This window comes from Rosa rugosa, chromosome 5, assembly GCF_958449725.1.
Source record: "Rosa rugosa chromosome 5, drRosRugo1.1, whole genome shotgun sequence".
Lineage (NCBI taxonomy): Eukaryota > Viridiplantae > Streptophyta > Magnoliopsida > Rosales > Rosaceae > Rosa > Rosa rugosa.
Window position 1 is genome coordinate 53,773,788 of NC_084824.1, and position 21,525 is coordinate 53,795,312.

General features: G+C 37.8%; 2 protein-coding genes across 2 annotated transcripts; both read left to right on the plus strand.

The window, feature by feature from the left end:
• Window positions 1-457: 457 nt before the first annotated feature.
• Window positions 458-5,154, plus strand: LOC133711898 (zinc finger BED domain-containing protein RICESLEEPER 3-like). The gene is made up of 4 exons (XM_062137974.1): window positions 458-711; window positions 2,750-2,823; window positions 2,892-5,009; window positions 5,087-5,154. The coding sequence occupies exons 1-4, from the start codon at window positions 458-460 to the stop codon at window positions 5,152-5,154; spliced, it is 2,514 nt and encodes an 837-aa protein (XP_061993958.1).
• A 1,026-nt stretch (window positions 5,155-6,180) lies between these two features.
• On the plus strand, window positions 6,181-9,941 carry LOC133712302 (putative calcium-transporting ATPase 13, plasma membrane-type). The gene has a single exon (XM_062138413.1). The coding sequence runs from the start codon at window positions 6,649-6,651 to the stop codon at window positions 9,742-9,744; it is 3,096 nt and encodes a 1,031-aa protein (XP_061994397.1). The 5' UTR covers window positions 6,181-6,648; the 3' UTR covers window positions 9,745-9,941.
• The last annotated feature ends 11,584 nt before the right edge of the window (window positions 9,942-21,525 follow it).

Here is a 21,525-nt window from a genome sequence, read left to right on the forward strand (position 1 = left end):
TACTTTCCCCTTTGTCTGGGTTTTCTCCCTAGAAACACCTTGAGAGTCGGTGGTGATTATCCTCGCCCGCCATGGGCGCTTTTGCCCGGAGTTTGTCTATGATCTAAGGCTCCGTGCCTCTTATTTCCCTTCCTGCTGTTTTCCTTTATGTCTTTCGTTTTCGTTTTGGTTTGGTTACTTGATCTGTTCGAGAACCCTGCTTCTTTTAATTCAGAGTTCATCTCCTTCCTCTCAAACCAGTTGCTACCTTGTCTGCCGCTATCTCGGGCGGCTTATTTCCTTTTCCTTCTGCCATGGTATGTACATATGCTCCTCGGAGCTCCACTCTAAACGGGGTTTACCCGTTATCGCACATAAATCCTTTACCGGTGGTGCAACAAGGGATTGAACACTCTTTGGGTGCCAATCCCTTCGATCCCTTTGTGGATCTTACCTCTCTCTCTCTCTCTCTTTTATTATGGTTCTTGTGTTGGCTGAGGATGATCTCCGTTGTGGAGATGGTTTGAGTTCTGTGGTTCTTGTCTTTGATTCTGGATCAAGAATGGTAGGGTGCTCTTCGCTCGGATCTGTCGTTGATGCCTTCCCAGTTCTCTTGATCTTGTCGGATCGTGAAGTTCGGTGGAGTTTTCTTGCCGGTAGCGTGGATGCTGTAGCTGCTTCCTCCTTGTTGCTGGGCTTGTCTATTGGTGGCAAAGTATATGGGCTCGCCTGGTTTGGGCTCATGAGTCTTTTTTCTTTAGCCTTGTTTTGGCAAAAATGGGGCTGTTGTCCTCTTTTGCTTCTGTTTGTGTTTGGAAGGCCCAGTGTTCTGATTTGGCGATAGAAAAAAAAAAGACTCGAGTGAGGTATGAATTTCTTCTAGGGCTGGCAAATCCAACCGATCCAAACCAGCCAACCGAGTCCGTCCCGAACCAAGGGATTCGGTTACCATCCATATCGGTTACCGACATTGTGGTACGGTACAACCGTACCGAGATACTGTAATTGGTACGGTATCGGTATTGAATATTAACAAAATACGGTATACCGTACCGTACCATATATTTAATATAATATTTAATTATTTTAAATATTTATTATATAATCAATCATAGCCGTTGATTTTTTTCTGTTTTATTCCATATTAACTAACAACCGTTAGATTAAACTAACCAAACCCTAATCCCAAATACCTCAATCCCTCTCTCAGTCTCTGCCTCTCTCTGGACTCACCTCGTCTCTCACTCTCTCTCTCTCGAACCCGATCGAGACGACGAGATCTGACCTGAGCCTCTGCCTCTCAAACTCTTGGTCCAACCGGCAAACCCTAATCCCTAATCCCTCAGTGGCTCAGTCCATCTCTCGACCACTCCCTCAGTCTCTCTCTCTCTCGAACTCGAGCGAGGTTCTGACTTCTGAGCCTCAGTTCAAAGAATCGAATCGTTCGACCCATTCGATTTCATTTCACATCAAATCGATTGGATTCACATTAGTCGATTTCATTGCTGCTGCTCGGAGCTTCAATTGTTTTGGATTGTTGAGGTGAGGTTCAAGACTTCGATCTACCCAATTTTAGCAATTCGATCTTGGATATGTTATGTATTATCTTGAGATTTACCAATTTGTTATGGGTTTTAAACTTTTAATGGTTTTTCTTTTGTGCTTGGAGGAGCAGGAGCACCGAGGAGGCGAGGACTAAGTTTGATGTTTGACAGTGGGAGAAGAAGGCAAAGTTAATGGGTTGAAGGACTAAGTTTGTGGCTCTAGATGGTGGACTAAGTTTCAATTGAAGGTATAATTCGATATATGCATAATTCTCTGTTTGAATTTTCATGACTATGTGTTGTTCTCTTTGTAAGAGCTTTTATCTGAGTAAGAGAGTAAGAGTTGCAAAGCATTTTAAATGGAATACAGATGAATTAGAAATGGCAACCCAAGACTCATTTACAATTTTACATGCACCACAGCATTTACAATTTCATTCTGATCCGAGTTTCCCTACTTTATATGTTGCTTTTCTTATTTGGTCTAACATGCTCTCATTATAATTTTCAGGTGTTCCAATCTCAAGTTCTCAACAATTCAAGAAATCTTACAATCAAGGCTTAGAAATTAGAACTGGAGCAACGTAGGAGCACTGCAGTTGGTCGGTTTGGACCAACAGGTCAGTTTCAAAGTGATATATATTTGTAAAGTTAGATGATGAAAGTGTTATATATTATATATATGTTTGATGTTTGTATTAATATCACAATGTTTGATGTTTGTTTATTTTTTCTGCAACTATTAAAATGTTTGATGTTTGTTTGTTTTGTTTGTTTCTTTTTTCTGCAACTATTAAAATGTTTGATGTTTGTTTGTTTTGTTTGATTCTTTTTTCTGCAGCTATAAATATTATAATGTTTGATGTTTGTTTCTTTTTTCTGCAACTATTAAAATGTTTGATGTTTGTTTGTTTTGTTTGATTCTTTTTTCTGTAGCTATAAATATTATAATGTTTGATGTTTGTTTCTTTTTTCTGCAACTATTAAAATGTTTGATGTTTGTTTGTTTTGTTTGATTCTTTTTTCTGCAGCTATAAATATTATAATATTTGATGTTTGTTTCTTTTTTCTGCAACTATTAAAATGTTTGATGTTTGTTTGTTTTGTTTGATTCTTTTTTCTGCAGCTAAGATATTATAATGTTTGATGTTTGTTTCTTTTTTCTGCAACTATTAATATCACAATGTTTGATGTTTGTATGCTATGTTTGTTTCTTTTTTCTGCAGCTATTATAAATTTATAATGTTTGTTTGTATGTTCCACTTGTTTCTTTTTTCTGCAGCTATGGGTACTCAAAGTGGTAATTTGAGTCAGACTAGTAGCTCAAGCCCTTCGATTAGTTCTGGCATCATGTGACGGGTACTGCAGCTTTGGATCATTCCCCTTTAGGACAACCACCTTTAGGACAACCACCACCTTTAGGACAAACACTCCCACCTTTAGGACAAACTTCAGGTTCAGCTGCTGAATCTGATCCTACCAACTCCCAATCCCATGGAGCAGCTACTGCTGGGCAGAAAAGAAAAGATCCTGCAAACAAAAGCCCTCTTTGGGCACATTTTACTAGATGTAAACACCCGAACTCAGACCTAATAGATACTTGTTGGTGTACTTGCAATACTTGCAATGAGAGAGTGTTATGTGATACTAAAAAGAATGGGACAAGCTCGATGTGGGCACATACTAGGAAATGTGCTACTCATCCATTACATGCAGAACCTGATCCTAAGCAGGCTAAGTTGAATAGAGATAATGTGAGTGGAGGAGCCTCATACCATAAGTATAACAAAAAGAGGTGTGATGATAGGTGCATCGATATGATTATCAAGGATGAGCTCCCTTTTAGGCACGTGGAGAAGGAGGGATTCAAAGCTTTCTGCAAAGAGTTAGAACCTCAATGGCCTGGAATGGACAGAAAGCAGGCTGCCAAGGGTGTGCTAGATAAGTACAATTTTGAGAAGGCTGTTCTGTTGAGTCAATTGAAGGCAAATGAAACTCGGATCTCAATTACTCGGATCCAGAATATAAACTACCTGGTACTAACAGCCCACTTCATGGATAGTGACTGGAAATTGCACAAAAGGATCATCAACTTTTGTACAATTACTAGTCACAAAGGAGAGGAGATTGGAAGGGTAGTAGAGCAGTGTTTGAGGCAATGGGAGATCACCAAAGTGTTTACAACCACAGTAGACAATGCTAGTGCTAATGACTTAACTGTGGCATACATGAAGAGAAGGTTGACCAGTTACAAGACTTTGATGTTTGAGGGAGAGTTTTTACATTTAAGATGTGCATGCCACATTATAAATTTGATAGTTAAGGATGGTCTGAAGGAGTTACAAGATGGGATTGCTGCTATATGGAACTGTGCCAAGTATGTTAGGAGTTCATCAAGTCGTCTTGACAAGTTCAGGGAGTTTGCTGTTTTGGAACAGTGCAGGGCAAATGCCAATGTTCCATTAGATGTAATCACAAGATGGAACAGCACATACCTCATGCTTGAAGCTGCACTTAAGTATGAAGCTGTGTTCGGCAGAATGGGTGAAGAAGACTGCAATTTTAAAGCTTATTTCGACGAAACGGACAGAAATGGCAAACCCAGGGTTGGACCACCATCTAGTGAGGATTGGAGGAATGCAGAAGCATTTTGTTTGTTTTTGAAGAAGTTTTATGAAGCTACTGTGAAGCTGAGCGCTTGGAAGAAGATCACTGCAAATATATTATTTGTTGAAATGGTTACATTGCAAACTGAGATTGACAAGGCTATCATTGCAGAAGACCCTATTTTGAAGAGGGTTGCCACTTCAATGAAGGCCAAGTTCAACAAATATTGGGGAAGCTTCGAATCGGTGAACAAGATAATCATGATAGCTAATGTTCTTGACCCAAGATACAAGCTGCAGTGGGCTAAAGTAGCAATGCAAAAAGTCAATGCAAGCTACGAGACAATTCATTCAATACAAGGGGACTTAAAGAAAATTTTGCTGAAGATGTATGATGAATACAAAGCCAATGAAGGCAGCAACGAAGCTGAACCGTACATGGGAGAAGATCTAGGATTCGAAGGGGATGACTTGGAGAATCTTGATGAAGTCAGCAAGCAAATAGCAAGGGAGAGGATGGCAGAGCAGTCACAATGCATACGAAATGAGGTTGATCAGTATTTATCGGATAGGTATGTTAGCCTCCTTGCAAAGAATTTTGAAATTCATATGTGGTGGAAGGCCAATGAGTCAACCTATCCAATCCTATCAAAGTTAGCAAAGGATGTTTTTGCTGTTCCTTGCTCAACGGTGCCTTCGGAGAATGCATTTAGTTTGGGATCAAGAGTGGTGGATCCTTTTAGAGCTTCATTGACACCAAAAATGGTGGAAGCCCTTGTTTGCAGTTCGGATTGGTTAAAATCTGATCCCCCAAACTTCTACAAAGATCCCACCGAAGATGACCTTGAAATGTATCACTCTTTGGAGGAACTTGAGAGGGGTAAGCTACTCATATTGTTTGTTTCTTATTTTATGAATCATGATATTGTTTTTAACCTTGTCTTTGTTATTTTGCAGAAAATGCTTTTAATCAAGGAATGGAGTCAACATTGACCAATCTCAGCTCTACACAAGCTGATGCATAGCAGGCAGCAGCCAACATCGTGAGCTTTCTTGTTCAACGTTAGAAATTGCAAAAATTGCCTAAATTCTTCTTCATTGATTGAATTTGCATAACTGCCAGCATTCTTATTCTTTTCAACTAAAATTGATTTGCAGAAACTTTGAGTCTTTGAGTGAGGCAGGGAGCACAACAAGCAAATATGAAGTGACGATGGGATGAAATTTGAGTATTTGAATACTTTGTTTTCAACTATTGTCCGCTTTGTTATTGTATGATTCATTCATTTGTGACTTTGTGTGAACTGTAAGTGATGATATGAAGTGATGATGAGATGAACTGTAAGTGATGATATGAATTATGAAGTGATGAAGTGATGATGAGATGAACTGTAAGTGATGAACTGAAGTTGATGTGAGAGAGTGAGAGACTGAGAGTTATAAGTTTTTTGATTGTTTTACATTTGCGTATGGTCTGGGCCTTTAAATTCATATAAGTTATTTGATTGTTTTTCATTTGCTTTTAGTTTTTCAGTTGTTGACAGGTTAGGGATTTAAAATTTTCATTTGGGCTGTAGCTGAAAGCTGGCCCAATCTTAAACTCGGTTGGAGGCCCAACCAACCGATACCGAGAAGTCGGTATACCGACTTTTGTGGCCGGTAGTGGTACTTCATTTTGTGTACCAATAAGTTCTGGTACGGTAGGTGGTTTTGGACTTGAAGGTCCGGTACCGTACCGAACTCAGCCCTAATTTCTTCTATCTGGACAAAGCACGTGACCGCATTGCCATGGATATGGTCCCCTGACATGTGGCAAGACTCGAGTTATAAAGCTGAAAAAAGTAAAGCGGGTACCATGAAAAAAAAAAAAACAAACAAACAAAATTGCGTATAAATCCCACCCTACTTCAAGGCCTAACGTCCCAAACTTCTTAGTTTCAACTAATCAAATCGTCTCATATTATGGTGTAGTAGCTGTGATATTCCTACCCTTGTCAATTTGCCCGACAAAAGTAATTGTGGGAGCTAGTTAGAATGAACTGGCCGATTAAACCATTCGCTTGACATTTAGATATAATCATTCAATACTTCGAATTTTCCATGATCGGTTCACTGGATTCATTCGATTAATTAATTGATACAGGAAATATAGGAAATGACCAGGAAACCGGGAAATACTAAAGGGACTTTGCTGGAGCCTTAACGAGCTTTCTTCGGAAGAGCAGAGGAAAATAACAACAAAAAAAAAAAAACACGTACGCTCAGTACCTATGCAAGCAAGTAAATGACGTGGGAATTGCCAACCCTGCTGCACTGCACTTTATTAACGCGAAATCCAGTTTATAAATAGAGGTTTACGAGATGAAGGAGAACAACTCGAACCGCTTTGTATATCCAATACTCCAGAAACTTTTCGATCATCAGTCCCAGAAACGAATTATCAACTTTTGCATTGTGAGTGGCAAAATAAACATCGTTTTTCCCTTCAGTTGTATTTGTATTTGCTTTTATATAAAAGCATGTCCAAGTCTACCACCCTGCATGCAAAGTTGGGGAGCATTGAGTTGCAGCTTGATGTTCCGAGCACTGGTCTTGACATCAGCAAAAGAAAATGGCATTCTGCTTTCATTACCATCTATTGCTCTAGAGCCTTCCACTCTTTAAGACCTTCTACTCTTCCCAAACATACCAACTCCACATTCATATCTCGCACACTCTCTTACTCCATAGTTAGGGTCGAGCCAGTCTCGGTCCCAGCCATCAATGGATTCAAAGCAGACCAAAAAAGCCTCACTGAGCTTGTGAAGGAGAAAAATCTCAACAAGCTCTTGGAGCTTGGAGGGGTTCAAGAAGTAGCATCAGCTCTCAAAACTGATGCAGAGAATGGAATCAATGGTGATGATGCTGAAGACACTGCGTGCAGACACGAAGCATTTGGTTCCAACACATACAAGAAACCGCCAACGCAAGGATTCCTCCATTTTGTGTGGGAAGCCTTCAAAGACCTCACAATTCTCATTCTTTTAGGCTGTGCTGCGCTCTCTCTTGGTTTTGGTATAAAAGAGCATGGACTAAAAGAAGGTTGGATTGATGGTGGAAGCATTTGTCTCGCGGTCATTCTGGTCATTTCTGTTTCAGCAGTAAGCAACTACAGACAGAGCAGACAGTTTGACAAGCAGTCGAAAGTCAGCAACAATCTCCAGATTGAGGCTGTGAGAAATGGAAGGCGCCAAGTGATTTCAATATTCGAAATTGTGGTGGGCGATGTCATCTGCTTGAAAATTGGAGATCAAGTTCCAGCTGATGGATTACTTCTAGAAGGCCACTCTTTATCAGTAGACGAATCAAGCATGACCGGGGAGAGCGACCATGTCGAGATTAGTGTCACTAGGAATCCTTTCTTGTTCTCTGGGACTAAAATAGCAGATGGTTATGGTCGCATGCTTGTCACATCAGTCGGGATGAACACGAATTGGGGTGAAATGATGAGCCAAATTAGCCAAGATACCAGTGAAAAGACACCCCTGCAAGCACGTCTAGACAAGCTAACTTCTTCGATAGGTAAAGTTGGTTTGGCAGTTGCTTTCTTTGTTCTTGTAGTCATGTTGGTCAGATACTTCACAGGGAACACCGAGGATGAGAATGGAAACAAAGAGTACAATGGCAGCAAGACCAAATCTGACGACATAATAAACGCTGTCATTGGGATTGTAGCAGCAGCAGTTACAATTGTTGTGGTAGCAATTCCAGAAGGTCTACCATTAGCTGTGACTCTCACTCTTGCTTATTCCATGAAGAGAATGATGGTTGATAATGCAATGGTCCGGAAGCTCTCTGCTTGTGAGACCATGGGATCCGCTACAACAATTTGTACCGACAAAACAGGCACTCTGACCATGAACCAGATGAAGGTAACTAAGTTTTGGTTGGGGAAAGAATCTGTGGAAGAAGAAGCTTATTCATCTATTTCTCCTTTTGTTCTCAACTTGATCCAAGAAGGGGTTTCTCTCAACACAACTGGTAGTGTGTACAGGCCTAGCTTGGATTCCGAAATTGAGATCTCTGGCAGTCCCACTGAAAAGGCCATTCTTTCATGGGTAGTACATGGGTCGAAGATAAATATGGAGAAAGTGGTGAAGAGCTGTAGCATTCTCCATGTCGAAGCCTTTAATTCGAAGAAGAAACAAAGTGGAGTTCTGGTGAAGAGAAAGGCAGACAACTCAATCCATGTACACAGGAAAGGAGCAGCAGAAATGATACTAGCAATGTGTACAAGTTACTATGATGCCTCTGGAATTGTTAAGGATATGGATTACAATGAAAAAATGAACTTTGAGCAGATTATTCAAGGTATGGCAGCCAGCAGCCTCAGATGCATCGCATTCGCACATAAAGATGTTCCAGCAGAAGAGCAAGTTGAAGGAGACCAGAAAGTTGTGCTAAAGGAAGATGGATTGACCCTATTGGGACTTGTGGGCCTTAAAGATCCATGTCGTCCAGGTGTGAGAAAAGCAGTTGAAGATTGCCAATATGCAGGGGTGAACGTCAAAATGATTACCGGAGACAATGTTTTCACCGCCAAAGCCATAGCCACTGAGTGTGGGATACTCAGGCCTGGTCAGGCCACCCTCGGAACAGTGATAGAAGGTGTCGAATTTCGCAACTACACGCCAGAAGAGAGAATGGAGAAAGTTGAGAAAATTTCCGTGATGGCAAGGTCTTCTCCATTTGATAAGCTTCTAATGGTGCAATGCTTGAAACAGAAAGGTCATGTAGTTGCAGTGACGGGTGATGGCACCAATGATGCACCGGCATTAAAAGAAGCTGATATAGGACTTTCTATGGGGATTCAAGGAACAGAGGTGGCTAAAGAGAGCTCAGATATTGTGATCATGGATGATAACTTTGCTTCAGTTGTGACAGTTTTGATGTGGGGAAGATGTGTGTACAATAATATCCAGAAGTTCATACAATTCCAACTCACCGTCAATGTTGCAGCTCTTGTGATCAACTTTGTTGCAGCAGTTTCAGCAGGTCAAGTCCCATTAACAGCAGTTCAGTTATTGTGGGTCAACTTGATCATGGACACACTTGGAGCTCTTGCTCTTGCCACAGAAAAACCCACAAGAGAACTGATGGAGAAGCCACCAGTGGGAAGGACAGCGCCTCTCATCACAAACATCATGTGGAGGAACCTCTTGCCTCAAGCACTGTACCAGATAACCGTCCTCTTGATCTTACAATTCAGGGGCAAAGCAATCTTTGGTGTCAGTGATAAGGTAAAGGACACATTGATCTTCAACACTTTTGTGCTTTGCCAGGTGTTCAATGAGTTCAATGCGAGGAAGCTAGAGAAGAAGAATGTGTTCAAGGGAATACATACCAATAAGTTGTTCATGGGGATCATTGCAGTGACAATTGTTCTTCAGGTCGTGATGGTGGAGGTTCTCAAGAAATTTGCAGATACAGAGAGGTTGAATTGGGGACAATGGGGTGTATGCATTGGGATTGCATTCATCTCTTGGCCAATTGGTTGGCTAGTCAAGTGTATACCTGTTCCAGAGAAACCCATTTTCAGCTATCTGAAGATGAAGAAAAATAAGCACTCCAGATGAACTTCAACATGAGAAGAACTGTCCGGATGAATGCACATGCATTGCTAAATAGTAGCATAGTTCTGTATTAGAATATGTTCATTTTGTTCGTTTATTCAATAATTGGTATTTTTTTTCTTTCTTTTTTTTGGTTTTGTAAACATGTCATTACTATTCTAGAACAGTGTGATGTATATCATATCTTATATGGAAGTTTGCTCCGCATTTTGTTCAAAATGTAACATACTGAATATGTATAAGCAATGAGAATCTGATTGCATGTACTAAAACAATAATAATTTGAATATAGTTTTTACTTTTTAATCTGAATATAATCTGATTGCATTTTGTTCATACCAAAACCTACTGCAATATAGTTTTTAATGACTGTGACTAGCCATAAGAATCATTTATGTACTGAACATTTGACATTTTTGTAGCTAAAGATGTGATTTTCAACTCAAATGCCATTGTACAAAAATAAATCACAAGGGCATATTGGATTGTCCAAACAAAGAGTATATAGACTAAAATGAAATTCTATTACCAATAAGACAATATATAGTTTGAGCAGTATACCTGCTGAAACAGCTGCAACCAAGCTGATTGCAATAGCAGCAACATTTACTTGGGCAGGAATATTTGGATGAACTTAAGGATGTCATCATACACACTTCTTCCTCGCCTCTACTTGGCAACATTCAATGCAGGTGCATCATTAATATCATCGCCAGTCACTACTGCAACTACGTAGATGACCCTTCCCAATCAAGCATTACAGCATTAGAAGCTTGTCAAATGTAGAGGGCACTTCCATTACACATTTTGCCAACCTTCTCCGTTGTCTCTTGTGGTGTTTTTGAAATTGCAGACCTTCTATCTCTCTTTTCCATCTTTTGAATTTCCAGCAACTCTGTTTACTTCACCAATCCAACCTCCTTTGAATACTTAATACTCCTGTATTTGTTTCGAGGCATTTCATCGAACATTTGGTGGGCATCACCATGAATTGCTAGGTTTGAGAGCGAAAGCTCACTTCTTCAGCCCTCCTCCCAATTCCTTGAACTGATGAGGACTTCTGTGATTCAAAAGTCGGATGTTTCCATCTTCTCCTCACTCTCAAAGTCTCTCTCTCTCTTTCCTTTGCTCACTTGTTTGGGATTCATCCTTGTAGTACCCACTACATATATATTGTCCTTGAAAGGATCAGAATTAGTAAAGCTTCGATCGAGCTTGGGTGGGCTATTGAGGAGTGGCCCAATTAAAAGCTCAGTTTTCCCTACTTTCAATAAGTACCCTCACCTTGTTTCGCCCTCGATTGTAGCTATTTGCTGGTTGATGAGTGACGATATACACCATGAAGGTCTTAGACGTCAAAAACTTGTCAAGAAAGTGACTCTGATTTAGGGCTGGATAGGTGTAGGAGTTTTTACTTTTTTGTTTTTTATTTTCTTGTTTTTGTTTTTATTTAGCTCTACTATATGCAGTCTGATCTGTACATCAAGATGTAATATGAGGGATTTTTGAATTCCTCTAGTTTGACCGAGTGAGGTCGTTATATTAATGGAACCTGATTCCGTTCTCCTCAAAAAAAAAAATCTGAATTAATTAAGTAATGTTTATCTTTTGGAGAAATTAAAAAGTAATATTCTCCGAAGGGATTTGAAATTAGAAGTGTCATCTCATCTAAGAGATAATTTTTAAAAGACTATGAGAGACAAGTTAATCTGACGACTGAAAACAAATGCACATTTTTAAGTTGTTATAATTTCAGGTTTAAAATTTAATACATGTAGCTGAAATACATTTGTCATTCACAGTCCCTTAGAACTGTCCCTTAAGTGAGTAAGATTGTTGAAATCAGATCGAATTCAATTTGTTAACATCTTTTGTACAATGGGGCAGCTTCGTGCATGGCCACCTATTTTATAGTTAAGATTATACTCTAACTTTTGTCCATTAGATTAGATGTTTACTAGTGGCTGAGATTAAATTCAATTTATTATTTTTGTTTTCAATAAATACAATATATAATATCTAATTAGATAATCATGCATTACTATTTATCTTTTTCTCTCTCTTCTTCTTTAAAGGCTTCCTAATTTAAAATCTTTGACAACTATCCCGTTTTGGATATCAAATCATCCCCTTGATTGCCTTCTTTTATTCATAATTACATGTACTGATGAACTTCTATGGTTCTACCCCTCTAATGAACAAAAATTTAAACAAGAAAATCTTTGCATCTAATGTACTCAATTCAAGATATAAAGCATTTCACAGTTTTCACCGACATATGTCTATAAGAATGATCATCAAAACCAATCAAAATTGCACCAAAAGAAAAAAAAACCTATTTCAAGCTAATTATTAAGAGGAATTACACCGACAAGTAACGGGAAAATAATTAATCCTCAATCTTAATTGTAATTCAGATTTGAATTTAGTAACAATGAAAATTAATTATGTCTTTACTAAATAGATTTGATAAATTAATTTAAAGAAGAAGAAAAGAAAAGAAAAATAATATATAATTATTTAATTTTTATGACTTTTCTCAAATCATTAATAGTTATGAAATTTAATTTACAAGATTTAGAGTATAATCTTAACTATATAATAGGTGCCTACGGAGCAGCCCCTTCTAGAAGAGAAATTTTTCTATCCTCCAGTAGAACCATGTCAGCCTGACACATGGTCTACCAACCCAATAGAATAACGCCACGTGGATTTATTTAACACCTCATATCATAGCAAATTACCCTACATCCTACTGCAGTAAAACCAACGTGAAACAAAAAAAAACAAGAATCTTAAACGGGATGTTAACTATTGCCGTTAACTTATGCAAACACTATCAAAACACAAAAAACTGAAAGTATATTCATCCTCTGCTGTCATAGTTCTAAACTCGAATTTGGGTGATTTGCTAACCCTGCGATTTTCCCCTTCAGTTTTATCAATTCTCTTTTGGGTAGATTATGTGCTTAGATGGGTGATTTTTCTTGAGCGTTAGTTTTACATCCATACTTCCAACCCCGATCCTTATAAACACAAAGAGAATGGGAGAACCAAATTCACAGAAATAGAAAGAGAAACTAAATTCGCAGGAATCGAGCAATCGAGCCGACCATGAAAAAGGTGAGTATCATTCGATTGAATGATTTCGATTAGTTCCGTAATAGAATCTGAGACTGATTAAACTTGTATAGATCTCCCTTCTTGAGTATTTCATTTCTGGGATTTGATTTTGACACCCAAGTGTTGGGTATGCTATAGAGTAGTAGTCAAACGGAAGCACACCAATAGCAACACCCAATTGCCTCAGCCCTCAGGTACCGTCTCCTCTTTAGCAAATGCGATTTTTAGCTTTTCATATAAATCTGTGATTTGATTTTTCAATTCATGAAATTGAAATTAATAGTAAATTGCATCTCATTTCAGTTTGGGTATTGAAATTTGCTGTTTGTTCATGCTCTGGATGTATAGGAAGTAAGTGAAAAGATAGATTAAACAACTAAAGCTTAGTTATATATGGAAGGGTGAGATATGTAAGATTACTCAAAAGTCTTCAGCAATGGAGCCGTCAAAGCTAGGAGTCGACTCTTGAGAAATATATGTTTATAAGAATTTTGATAATGATCACCATTCATATATATGCAGCCTCGGAACTTTTAGTTTGCAACTAATATAGTGGTGATCGAGTTTACCTCAACATTGTTTTATTGAGTTAAGTTCATATCCATTCAAGCATTTGGTCACTGATTAAATATGTTCACTGTGTCGAGTCAGGAGTAGAATAGTAAGTTGTTTAAAGAAAAGCCAGTGTACCAAAATCAAAACGTGTGCAGCTAAATATCACTGAATTCTACTGCTCTACTAAAGCAAAGAAACTGGAGAAAGAAGCTTAGCTATATTTATTTTTTGTAATTAAATATTAGGCCTACGTTAGTCTGGGGTTTTTTTATCAATTTGAGTGAGCAAAACAAAATTTATGGTGCTCCTTTTGAATTTTGTAAAGCTCTCTCTTTGATTTTGTGTTGCCATCTGAAGGCTACTGGTTGATTATCTGACTTCCTTTCTAGGACTGATCTAAAGTACAAGTTCCAACTAACATCTGATGCATACCATTTTTATTAAATGGCCAATTGCCTACTTTGAAAATTGCTAATGCAAGTGCAATGTGATATTCACACTAACAATGTAATAGATTAGTTGGTGTTATGCATCGAATACTAGTTATACCACAATACAAAATATTTGGTGTTGTTTTTGAATTTTGTATAGCATGTGTTGCCCAAAAAAAAAAGAGTATGAAATCCATGTTCATTTTAGTTCTTATTCACCTGTATAGGTATGAGTTCATTATTTGTTCACTTGTTATGAAAATATTGATTGCCTACATAGGAGAGGTACTAATCCTAATGCTCTTGTATCAATGTTGGCTTAGATGCTTAACCGTATCCAAACCTGTTTTGCAGGTTTCAGCCTTGCAGACCTAAAATTGCAGAAGCAACAAGGGAAAAGGATGCTCAATTGGCTCAACGCCGTGCACAGTACGGAGTTAAAACAAATTTATGATGCAATTTGTAATCGGATAGATAATGATATCGAGCTTGCTCTTCGTGACTCAATTTATGGTTGATTGCCTAAAATATACAGAAGCTTAGGGATTGATCAATGTGTTATGTTCACGTATTTTGTTTGTATTGAGCAAGACTACCACATATTTTGTAGTGTACTGTGTACATATTATTTTTCAAGGAAATTAATGGAACAAATTAGCAATATACAATCATCAGAGACAGAGAGACTTATCTCAAAAAAAAAAGGGAGATCATGGATTAGACGTCAAACAAAAGGATGGAAGTAGGATTCTACTGAGCATAACTAAGCTCATTTTAACTAAGCATTTAGTATATAAAACAAATGCCAGAATCCTAAACAAACACATTTTATACTCTTCATTAGTATAACATAACAATCCAAATCCTGATCATTATTGAAAACCGTATTTAGCAAAATCTAAGCCAATCTACTACTACTATTTGAGAAATTGGTTGTTTTTTTCTCCACTAGTAGCATATCAAGTCTTCTCCCATAAAGTATCATAGCATATCCATATCACCAAATTCATAGAACAGCTGCAAAAATTTCATATTTGAACCGAGTTAAAATTATTGCACTGTAAAGTACACTACAATGTGAAAGTAGTTCATAATAATCGAAGCAAACACTGAAGCAAGTATGTAAACAGGGACTAATAAATTATTTAGTAATTCACTCCAATCAATCATCTATATAATAGAGGGGTGTCGATTTACCCTAGAACACAACTCCTAAAAGAAACCAACAAAACAATAGGAAGAAGGACGCACCAAACTAATAGATTGAAGAGCCTAAGCGAAGTAGCTAGGGGAAGAGGGGGGAGGGGGATGAGCAAAGCAAGAAGCTAGCTATGTAGCTTGGGGGAAAAGAGAAGAAAAATAAAAAAGGAAAAAAAACCAGCAAAGCAAGAAACTATGGCAGCGACTTGCAACAACAGAAGCAAAAAATTAAACCCAATTCAGAAAGAAAAAAAAAAAAAAGAGGAGCAGAGCAAGAAGCTATGGCAGCAACTTGCAACAACAGAAGCAACAAACTAAACCCAAAGAAAAGAAAAAAGATGAGCAAAGCAAGAAGCTATGGCAACAACAGAAGCAACAAATAAAACCCAATTCGGGAAAAAAAAAAAACCAGAAGCAAGTAGAACATGGAAGAGAAAACGGAAGCAAGTACATGAACTTTTACTATAAAAGCAGCAAACGCAGTTGGAACCCAATTCGAAAAACACAGAAGCAAGTTCATCAACTTGTACCAAATACGAGAAATTTTTCTAGGGTTCCTTTGAGACTGTTTGTATAGTTAACGATAGCTGCTAACGGAAGGTTTAGGAGTTGTTTTTTTTTGTTTCACGTTGGTTTTACTGCAGTAGGATGTAGGGTAATTTGCTATGATATGAGGTGTTAAATAAATCCACGTGGCGTTTTTCTATTGGGTTGGTAGACCATGTGTCAGGCTGACATGGTTCTACTGGAGGACAGAAAAATTTCTCCTTCTAGAATATACATGCAAAAATCCTAACCCTTGTTGATTTTGTAAGGAAAATAAGTTCTGTTGATACCTTCTATACGCTGAGTAGAAACACCATAAGTATTCGCTATACTAGACGTCTAGACCCAAAGGCGTAGCTACACACGGGCTCCGTTGGGCTACAGCCCACCCCAAATTTTGAAAAAAAACATAAATTTGTAGCTTAATTATGGTTTAACAGATTAAATATTAAAAATTAGCCCACCTCAAATTTCTAAACTTAACCCATATGTTATTTATTTTCTTGTTTTAGTTATACACTAGTCTGCAATCACATGGTCTGCATGTGTACGAAAATTTTTTGTTTTTTTGTTTTTAAAAAAGGTGGGTAGTTATTGCAGAAGAAATAGATTCACTGGTAGTTATTGCAGAAGAAGTAGATTCACTGGTAGTTATTGCAGAGAGAAAATAGTGGGAGAGAAAAGTGGGGGTTGTGGAATCATTTCTTTTTAATTTTATTAATAAAAATCTATTTTATAATTGTCTTATTTATTCTTCTGATTTAATTTATTCTCAAAGTTTTTTAATCTTTCAGGGTTAATCTGTCAAAAATTTCAATTTTGGCTAACAAAGCCTCTTCTCTTAATAATAGTATAGATATGTTATTTATTTGCTTGAAGTATTTGATTTGATTTTATTTTGTATTATGCTTTAAGAGGCATAGTCGCATAAAAAATTTGTGTTTTTTTTTTTGGTAAATTAGATCTGAAAAAGAGCCAACTGAGAATTATAATACATATTCAATAATTAAAGATTTTTGCTTCTATTCAAGGGCGCGGGGTACGATTTTTTTTTTTTTTTTGAGAAACTGTCAATTCAAATTAAACTAGGAGGAAAACTCCTTTGAGAGTACATCAATAAAACAAGGTGGAGGATCTGAGCCCCAAAATAAAGAACTAGAAGATGAATAAGCAAAACTAGCTGAATTGTGAGCCACAACATTGGCTTGACGATAAGCATGAGTAAAATAAGAACCTTGCATCTGTTGAAGATGGAAGATAATGTCATCATACACACGACCAATGAAGGGCGCGGGGTACAATTTGAGTAGGTTTGTTCTTTTGTCTTAAACTTTTGTTATCGAATTTCTATCACAAGTTATAATGTTGATTTTTTGGGTCATTTAGCTATTTGATTATTTAATATGTATTTAATATATAATGTAGTTTAATTTAAGAAAAGAATAAAACATATTACTTGTAAAACTTAAGAAAAAAAAATAATCTGAAAGCATTAGTAAACTTTTAAGAAAATATATATTTTTTTAGCCCACCCTATTTTAAAATCCTAGCTCCGCCATTGTCTAGACCAGACATGCCTCACATTACCAACTTTGGTAGCCTACATTTAGGTCCACATGGAAAACAAAAGGGTGACAAAGCCCAAGTCTACACTATATATACATGCATCTCCTCTCATTTAAGGTAAGCATTCATACTCCACTTACTTCTACCTTTGTCTACATTCTTACATGTATCTGACTTAGGCATCGGAGAGTCGAAAGCCGGCAAACCCGGTCTTCCCTCTGACCTTTGTTCATAGTTGACAGGTACAAAACTCAGAGATAGTTGCTCTCACGATCATCCTATTTTTTCACATAAACAAGTTCCATCTCATGTAACGATGAAACTGAGTTTAAAGGAGTGGGAACATAGGAAAGGATTTATTTATGCAAATGTCAATTTATTGTACCTTGGACCATGTTGGGTCAATTTTTTTGTTTTATAATTTTTGTTTGACTACAAATAAAAGATCAACTAAAATCGTAGCAATCTTCTGAAGTCGATAACTCAAACAGATTAAGATATGAACTTTTCAAAAGTAGATGCTCAAGATAAAAACTCCCGTATAGAACGAAAAACTCCCGTATCTCTCTAGAAAACCCTCTCCCCTAAGTATCCTTCTCCTCCCCCCCTCTCGCCAGATCTAGATCGATTCGATCTGGATCATCGGCTTGAGAGTCGGGGGAGACACCGATTTCCAATTTTCCTTGTCTCTCCCCTACCCTTCGTGGTAGCTCTCTGCACCGGCGGTGGCAGGTATTTTTCCAATTGAATTTCGTTTCCTTCGTTTCCCCAATCGCCCAAATCTTCTTTCTCCTCAAATCCTAGATTATCCAACCTTCTCCTTTCTTTCAAATCCCAAATTATTCACGTTTTAGGTGCACATACTCCATACCCATTAGCTTGTTAAACGAATGTTCGCTTATTCGAATTCCTGAATATGGCGTTGTATCTGATGTCTTACATAAGCACGTCGGCATTTTCGCTGCTGCTTATCTCGAATCCTCTTTCTTTCTTTCTTTTTCTTTTGGTTACCTTCCTGCCTGAAATTTTCTTTCCTGACCATCTGCTAATAGGTTGTGGTTATGTTTTGTATGGTTTTGAGATTTGGATTTTGGAGTTCTGGTCTTGAAATCAGGTTTGGTGTTCATGCGCTAGTAAGGTTTGGCTGGCTTCTCAGTTCTTGGTTGCAGCTCTTGTGACATTTTTGTGTCACGCGGAGACTCGATTGGCGATGGCGACGACACGATCGACCTCCTATTCTGTTGGGCTTGCATGTGGGCTGGTTGCCCTTGGGCTTCTTTGTTGTTGGATTTTGTTGTTTGCTTCCTTGCTTATGTACTTTTGGCCCATAGATGGGTCTTTGTGTTGTAAGTTTGTGTTTTTTAATCCTTTCACTGCCAAAACAGATTAAGATATGAAACACAAAATCTAGCTTGACATTTCTTTCTTGGTCGCTATTCTTTAAGAAATATACAACTGGGCATGTACGCGTATTCATTTATTCCTTCATTGAATCCGGTTTTGGAACCAGTGCACGACACAATTGGCAATTGATTAATAATTACTTGTCTTCCTCCATGTTCTTGCTTTTCCTAGCTTTCATTGAAAATGCTAAAGCATCGACATAAGAATCAAAAACCCAACCATTATGTAACTAAGAACCAAAAATAAGAGAAAGAAATTCTTTGATTCAGATGAAATACCAAACTCACCAACATTTCGAGTAAATAAAACACCTGTTTGCAACTCCATAACCTTAAAATTAATAAAAGAAGTAGAAAACTTTTCCTAGTAAAAAAAATTACACTGAAATAGAGAACGCGCCCCACGCTCGAAGGAAAAAAGAAAACTCGACGGGGTGTGTGCTCTCTCCCAGCCGAATGCCTGCGTCATTCCCGCTGTTGTGTTCTGGCATGAGAAAGGATGTTGATTCTGAATTGTGACGAGGCGTTAGGGCAACATGTAGTCTAAGGAAGGAGGATATATGGGTGCTTGATCTTTGGTTAGGTCCCTCTCGGATCAGAGATAAAGGCAGTTTCCGACGATGGGATCTGGCATTAGCAAACCTGAGATCTGGGCTATGGCTAATGAGGTTGAAACATGGCAGAGGTTATAGAAGGGATCTGTTTCGGTTTCAGTTTCAGTTTGCAGCGTGGGGAGGCAGTGTGGCGGCGTAAAGATGCAGCGTGGCTGCGTGTTAACAAGAGAATTCGTTGGCGGCGAGAGTGGTTGCCTGTAGCGCTAGGTCTTTGTTGGGGGGAGTGATGGTTGGGCCAGGCCTCTATTCTTGGGCCTTGCTGGTGCTTTTTCATTTCTAGTTGTTTAGGACTTAGTTGTTTATTTACAGTTGTTGTTTTGTTGATAACAAGTCTCTGCCATGGTTTGATAGGATGACATGGGCTTTGTGTCAGTCTATGCACCTTGTGTGTCTTGTCTGCTCTATGTAGGTGGTGCGTTCCTTGCATTGGCAAATGGTCGCTCCTTCCTAGTGACAGTGACGTGTCTGCTCTAGATAGGTGACAAGTTCCTTACTTGGTCAAATGGTTGCAGCCGGCTGATGGCAGGGTGAAACCAATTGTGACTGAACCTATATTCCGGTGGCAACATAGTGGGAAAGCTATGTTATTGGCGGTACTAATGCTTCTTCATGATAAAGTTATCTTTCCGATATCTCACCACTATTGTAAAGCGAATGGAGTAGCTAGTAGAGCACTCTTTGCCAGTTGGTGCTTGCTAGAATACATTATTTTAGTTGAAACTCTTGTAATTATCTCTAGGAAGTTTTCTTGATGCTTATTGTAATCCGGGATTTAGACACAATGTCCTACTCCCCTTTCCCCCCACCCATATATTCTGTGGTTTTTTTAACCAAGACTTGAGGACAACCTCACCGCCCCTTATTCAAAGAAAAAAAAATTATTAATAAAAGATATGAGATTAATTATGTACTAAATAAAATACAAATCAATAAATCAATATTAGAACATTGAAACAACATGAGAATGGATCATTGGATCTGATCAACGGAAAATAGAAGAAACTTATTTGTCTTATGAATGAATTTTTCTTCTCTTTGTTCAGTCAACTTTCTCATTCTCTTTGCTGACGAACGGCTTTAGGAGAAGCTTATGCAATTAAATGAGTTTTTTTAATATAAGTGGACAGTCCATATTTAAGTTCAAGGATAATCAAAGGAGATACAGATCCAAAACAGAAGGATCACAGTTTCTGATTTGTTTCATTCGTTAAAGCAACTCCAACAGCTTCTCTATAATTTTGGTGTTATAAGGAAGCAAAAGTCAAAGCTTTCCATAATTTTTCTTCTACAACTCCTGCAGATTCCCTATTGTATAGCAATCTCTAAAATTTTCATAATTCTTCTTTAAAATTTTAGAGATTGCTGTAAATTTAAGGAATTTTGTTTTCTCTTTCCTCACTATCCCTAAAATGGGGATAGTTATAGAGAATCTATTAGAGCAAAAGAAGCTCATTTTTTCCTAAAATAGAGAAAAATTAAAATATGGGGAAACTGTTAGAGTTGCTTAATAGTTAATATTTCTATAGCAATACAAGATTTGACTTGATACTCTCTAGGAACAACATGCAGTCTAGTTGTTAGTTCAAAAATAATCAATTACAGAAAAACTTTGTTTATCTATACTATTAGAGTAACTCCAACTGCTTCCCTATAATTTCTGTATTATAGGGAAGCAAAAATCAAAACTGTAACCTCTTTTTCTTCTCAAACTCCAACAGATTCCCCATTTTACAACAATCTTTAAAATTTCCATAATTCTTCTTTTTAAAGTTTGCTGTAAATTTAGGAAATTTGGTTTTTTCTTTCCTCATTATCCCTAAAATGGGGATTGTTATAGGGAATCTGTTAGAGCAAAAGAGGCTCAAATTTTAAAGTTTGCGTAATGAGAAGAATGAAGTCCTGAGGTACAAGGCTCGCCTTGTGGCGCAAGGTTTCTCACAATGCCCTAGAATTGACTAAGATGAGACATACTCTCCTGTAATGGACGTTATAACGTTCCGCTACTTAGTTAGCCTGGTAGTTTCTGAATGACTGGAAATGCAGCTCATGGATGTGGTTACTGCATATCTCTATGGGGATCTTGATTCAGAGATATATATGAAAGTGTCTGATGACCTTACATTACCCAAGTCAAGTGACTCTAAACCATGGAGTGCATTTGCAATTAGGTTGAAACGCTCACTTTATGGATTGAAACAATCCGGGTGGATGTGGTATACCCGTCTAAGTGACTACTTGATTGGGAAGGTATGTAAGAACGATGAATTATGCCCCTGCGTATTCATAAAGAAAACAAGTTCCGGATTTGTAATTGTAGCTGTATATGTCGATGATATGAACATAATA